This window comes from Capsella rubella, unplaced genomic scaffold (genome assembly GCF_000375325.1).
Source record: "Capsella rubella cultivar Monte Gargano unplaced genomic scaffold, Caprub1_0 scaffold_4, whole genome shotgun sequence".
NCBI classification, from domain to species: Eukaryota; Viridiplantae; Streptophyta; class Magnoliopsida; order Brassicales; family Brassicaceae; genus Capsella; species Capsella rubella.
This window is the reverse complement of record NW_006238920.1, coordinates 4325134-4330847: the sequence shown is the minus strand read 5'-3', so window position 1 is coordinate 4330847 and position 5714 is coordinate 4325134. Positions and strand designations below refer to the sequence as shown.

Genomic DNA, 5714 nt, shown 5'->3' with positions numbered 1-5714 from the left:
TTCATTTTTTTATTTTTCTCTTTGGTGAATAATATCCAACGACGAGAACAAGTCTAGTAAATCAAAGGTCTTATGCAGCCTTTGTGAGAACAGTCGATCCACTCATTTCATTTAGATGCAAAGAAAAGTTTTATCATATAAGATTGCCAAGAGTGATGTATATTAAAGAGAGACGTTTTCTTAATGAGGAAGTAATAAATTAATCACATGTATTGTACACGGTTTCTAACACTTCCTACTTTTGAGACAACTTATTTAGATTATAATTTTCCAATAATATATTTAATTTTTATATAAATCAATCAAAAAAAATACACTAAACAACAATATACAATATTAAAAAGCTAAAAATATATTTATTTACTAACAAATTTAATTAAAAAGAACATAAGAAAAAAATATATTATTCTGTGCTGTAGCACCGGTTAAAAAAAAAATATAATAACTAGACACAAAAATAAATAGTGAAAACTTCAAAACAAAAAGAAATCAAAATACTTATATAACATACAGTAACTAAAAATTCATTTTGCGATATACCGTAGGATTAACCTACTAATATTTATTTATAGAATACTACATATTTAGTCTATTAATTTCAAACTCACGTGTTACCTAAGTATAATCGCGTTACCTACCATCATGGTATATAGATAGAAGAATTGTTCTCTTTTCCTACGGAAAAATAAACGAAAGAAAAAACGAACAGATGGGGAATAATGGAATTATAGGCACAATAGTACTGATGGTAATATTTAGACTTCAAAGTACAAAATAAATTCGCCATATTCCATGCCTTCTGCATAAGTAGATTACATTTTCATTTTGTTTAAGATTCATAAAATCCGAAAAGGAACTCATACATCTTGTGAGACGAACCAAATAAGTTGCCATAAGAGATAAATAATAAGAAGCTTATTACTAATTATATCTACATATGGTCTTAAAGATAGACATCTTCAGTTACATATGTAGTCATGATCATACTGTTCGAAGATCATACAATATAGATATATATATATATAGATATATATATATATATATATATATATATCATTTAGACATATTATATAGTTTCCTTCTCAACTCTCGTTACCTCAAAGCTCCAACACTCATTATCATTAACTGCGGACTAAACCAGAGAGATAAAAGTCAAATTCTGTAAGTTCCCACTAAATAAGTTTTATAAGTAAGGTGAATCTTTAAAACGATTGATGTATATAGAATAAAACACTTACATTGTTAAGCTAGCTTGGCTTGTTTGTTGCTCTCAAGCATTAGACCGAAGTGAATATGAGGAAAGTGTGCCCACTACAAAGTGTGAAACCAATTTAATCAGTACCGCAAAGGAATAAAAGGAGTTGTATTTTTAAATGGACCGAAGTGAATATGAGGAGAGTGTGCCCACTTTATAATTTTACATTATTTTTGAACAAAATGTAATATTTTCTGAGAATTTTTTAGAATTGCCCATTTTGGTGTATTCCTTTTAAAAAATATATTTTTTTATCTATACATTTTCAAAAATACTCCTATTTAAATATAAAAAATTATAAAGTTTTATATGATTTATAAGGTACTTTTATATAATAACTACTACTGAGAGATTCGATACCAATAATTTATAATGTTTTAAAAGGTTATAAATATTTTTTAAGTTTTACAAAGTTTTTAAAAAGTTTTAAAGGTTTTTATAAGGTTTTCATAAGTTATTTAACGCTATTTATGAAAAATATATAAAATTTTATACACATACAAAAATATTTTGTGTGTATATTTATAAGTTTCCACCCATATTTGAATAAATTTCAACATTTTTAATGGTTATTTTGATAAAGTTTGAAAAAGATATTTTTAAAAATGACATTTGAAAAAATAATATTTTTAAAATTCTCCCGTATTTTTTCTACATACTTATATATATAAGTTTATATCGATTCACTGTTGTTTATACCAATTACTTAGTTTATTTAGAGAACTAATCATGGCCAACAATATTAGCATCGGGCTATTAATTGTTACTAGTCTACTATTACTATCTAAATAACGATGGCTGTATTTTGGTTACTAAATTAATTTTTGGGTGCTTAAATATATCATTTTGCTGGACATAAAGACAAAAATAAAAAATATATGTGGCTTGCTCGCTTAGAAGGGTGGAAAAATAAACAAATTTAATGTATTTCGTATGAGACTAAAATCTTTATGGGATCAGTCCATGAAGAAATAGAGTCCTATATATAAAAAGATCGAATCAACGTGCGTACTCAAACCTTCAATGACAGTGGTCTGTGAGTATATTTTTTTAAGTTTTAATTTTCTTTGGTGTAGTTTTACAAAGTTTAAATTTATTTTATACACTTTTTTTTACACCATAGTTTAGGAGAAAATCATATTACTTAATAAACTAAATAAGAATAATAGTATAAATCTATTTTTAATTTTTTAATATTAAAGTATATGTATATATAAAACATTAATGTATATACACTATCCAAAGTCATTTTTAAGAATGGTTCGAATAGCTAATTAAGTCCACTGCATTACTCTAGTCTATAACCTAATACAAACTCTAACTTATTTTAAAAACCACTCTTTGACGCTTACAGTCGTACTGTTTACATTTTTATTAATTTTTCTGATGTTCCTCTCAAGAAAGCTCCACTCTTTAAAACTTATATTTTTAGCTAAAACCATTGAACATGAAAAAATCCTTACATTTTTGGCGGCGGTGCTGAATGCTTCTCTGTGGCTAATGTCTGGATTATTCGCCTTAATCCTCTGAATTTCCTCTCTTCACATATTAAACACGAAATTTAATTACCTTTTTCTTGACTAAGAGATTTCGAACATAATAAACATAAGTCATCTAAATAATAGTCTTGAGAAATTTTGTCTTACTTTATAAATTGATTGTACGCAGAAGGTACTCGCTGCCTCTTCTCCGGAGCTGAAAGGCAATAAATGAAATTTAGAATATACGCACATACATGTTTACAATTTACTTACTTGGTTCTATATAGAAAATTAAAATTAATACTTACGACGGTTTACAATCCTTTGCTCCGTTATAGTACGAGTTGAAATTCTAGAAGGGGTCTTGGTGTGACCTCGTGAGGTAGATCCATAATCTGGTACAGCATAGTTCGTAGCCTATATATATAAAAAAAAAAAAAAAGAAAAAAGAATGCTTAGTTTAGTTTTTGTTTACATGACTGTTCTTTGATGACGACAAAAAAAAAAGGACTGGTCTTTGATTTTTGAGATGGAAATAGTGAATCAAGGGGATTCATATGCAATTATGTATGTATTGTCTAGTTTAGGAAATAAAAATAAAAAGATAAAGTGGCCTAACGAAAAGACATATTATTAATGTTAAAAAAGAGTAGGAAAAGACAAACCCTTTAAAGAAAGGAATCTGAGAAATATATTTAGAAAAAGAAAAGAAACAAAACCAATGAAACCCTAACATTCATATCAATCAAATCATAGAGGAACTAGCCCACATCAGTAGTAGATCAAACATAAGCTAGGGCTCTATGATACGAAAAGGCTGCAAATATAAGTTCACAGCTGGAAAATAATTAATTAAATAAACTTGAAAAAGAGTAAAAAAATTATTAAGTGTTTTTGGGCTAGGTAGATGTAGATGGCGGCTAGAGACAGAACCATGCAACAAGAGGCTCAGATCTTTGCCTTTAATTCGTCTTTCAAAACAAACAAAAGAGCCCTAAATTTCAGAGGGATGGTTCGAGTTTTTATTTTATTTTTTATTACAATATAAAATTCTAAAATTCAGGCAATTGAGGAAAGAGAGAGAGTGATTGAGAAGTTACCTGGAAATTAGGGCGTGAAAGCGACTGAAGAGCAGCTGCCATGTTTACAGACCACAGATTGGTGCAGTGACCGCATCGGACGGTCACGATATCGAACAGACTGCTGCATGGGACACTCACCTACACACATTTTAGCCAAACACAACCTCACTTATTAAAATTAGTTAATCTTCTTTCTTGGACAATTTGATTAGTCTACTAGATCCATAAGACAAAGATCCTTGAAAATCTTATATGACTTCATGCAACTTGAATAAAATCTTAGGAGATCAACTTATATTTTCAGTAGTGAATAAAGTAAGTTTATCATATCCATATGAATCATGACCATTTTGAAAATAGTTTATCATATCATTTGATTCCCAACTTAAATTATAAGTAAGATGCTATAAGTAGGACTTTAATTTGAGAAAAACATGAAAAGAAATCTATATGATGGGGGGGAAAAGTCATGTATAGCAGAAGGATGGTGACTTCTCTCTGGCACACCATAAGCTAAATGAAATATTTGTAAGTGATACAAAAAAAAAATGAAAAATGAAAAACTGATTTCAATGGGTGAGAACTTTGAACGTTTGTAAGATAGTGGAACTGATGAAAAGAACTGCACTACTCTTTAACAGAAACCAATATATATGTATACTACAAAGGAAATAAAGGTAGATCTATGTTTGATTATATATCTTTATACGAAATTTTGCAGGGAGCATAGAATAGAAATAACATGAATATATATACCGCAAGAACTATGTTGCAAAAGTTGCAAGGGATGTAGCAGAGTTGCTCGGATGACATCGCAGAGTTAGCCATGATCGATTTCGAGATATAGACCAAACAAGTTTTTTTTATAAGAATAGATAGAAGATGAGAGCAATTATATAAGTGAGAAAGCTTCTCTCTCTCTATCTCTCTCTACCCGAACAGACACTTGCCTTAAAATCGGGTATTGTACTTCAACAACTATGCCAAGGGATCATAAAAGTAATTATATGGGGAAGATAATAAGCCTAAGGATGAGAGTTAAAGAGGCAAAATTATTATATGCAATATCAAGGATTTGGGAATTTCGATGTAGGGTTGTGTTCTATGTCTTTTAACGAGTAGGGTCCTCTTCACTCATGGGGTTGCGTACCATTAAAAAAAAAATTCTTATCGAAATATTGAAATCAGATTCTTACAAGGCAATTAGAGGTAAAAGAAAAAACTATTGCGGTTTTGTTATAAAACTAAGGTTCCGAATGGTAATTATACTGTACTACAAAACTGCACTGCAATAGTATTGTAAACATGTCAAAATATCTACATATACATATATATTTATGTATTTTTGTTACTATATGAACCGCACCATACTTCTCCATAGTAAAAAATACAGTTACTATTCGGGGCCTAAGTAAAAGCATAAAGGCAATAGTGTATGTAAAGAAAAAAAAAGATTGAATAAATAAAAATCAAAAGTAAAAACAAAAATTCGGTTTTCAAATTTTTCATACAAAAATTAAATATATTATACCGGTTTAGAAAAATTATAGTTTATATTATGTTTTTGTAGTGGTTGAATTTGTCTGATTTGTTGGTCTTTTAATGTAAAAACGTAAAGGGGAAATCTGAAAATACTTAGGGAATACAATTTTTAATCTATTATTGTCAAAAATAAAATTACTAAATGAGATTAAAAAATACTTAATCAATTTACAAAGTTAAATTTGATGTTTCTAAAAACATAAAACTTTTTAAAAATATTTGGAATCATGATTATACAACCAATCAAGGGACGGTCGGCTATATGCAAGATGTTGTATATAGTAAAAGAAGCATATTAGTATTCGCGAGAATATTGTATGTCGGCCTTCCTTCCAAGAACACTAAATTAAGATA

General features: G+C 28.6%; 1 protein-coding gene across 1 annotated transcript; it reads right to left on the bottom strand.

Moving 5' to 3' along the window:
• Nucleotides 1–743: 743 nt before the first annotated feature.
• LOC17888431 (axial regulator YABBY 5) lies at nt 744–4798 on the bottom strand. Its single transcript, XM_006295071.2, has 7 exons — nt 4575–4798; nt 3837–3956; nt 3045–3153; nt 2902–2950; nt 2719–2794; nt 1239–1311; nt 744–1132 (listed from the first exon to the last, which is right to left on the bottom strand). The coding sequence occupies exons 1-6, from the start codon at nt 4644–4646 to the stop codon at nt 1243–1245; spliced, it is 495 nt and encodes a 164-aa protein (XP_006295133.1). The 5' UTR covers nt 4647–4798; the 3' UTR covers nt 744–1132; nt 1239–1242.
• Nucleotides 4799–5714: the final 916 nt, after the last annotated feature.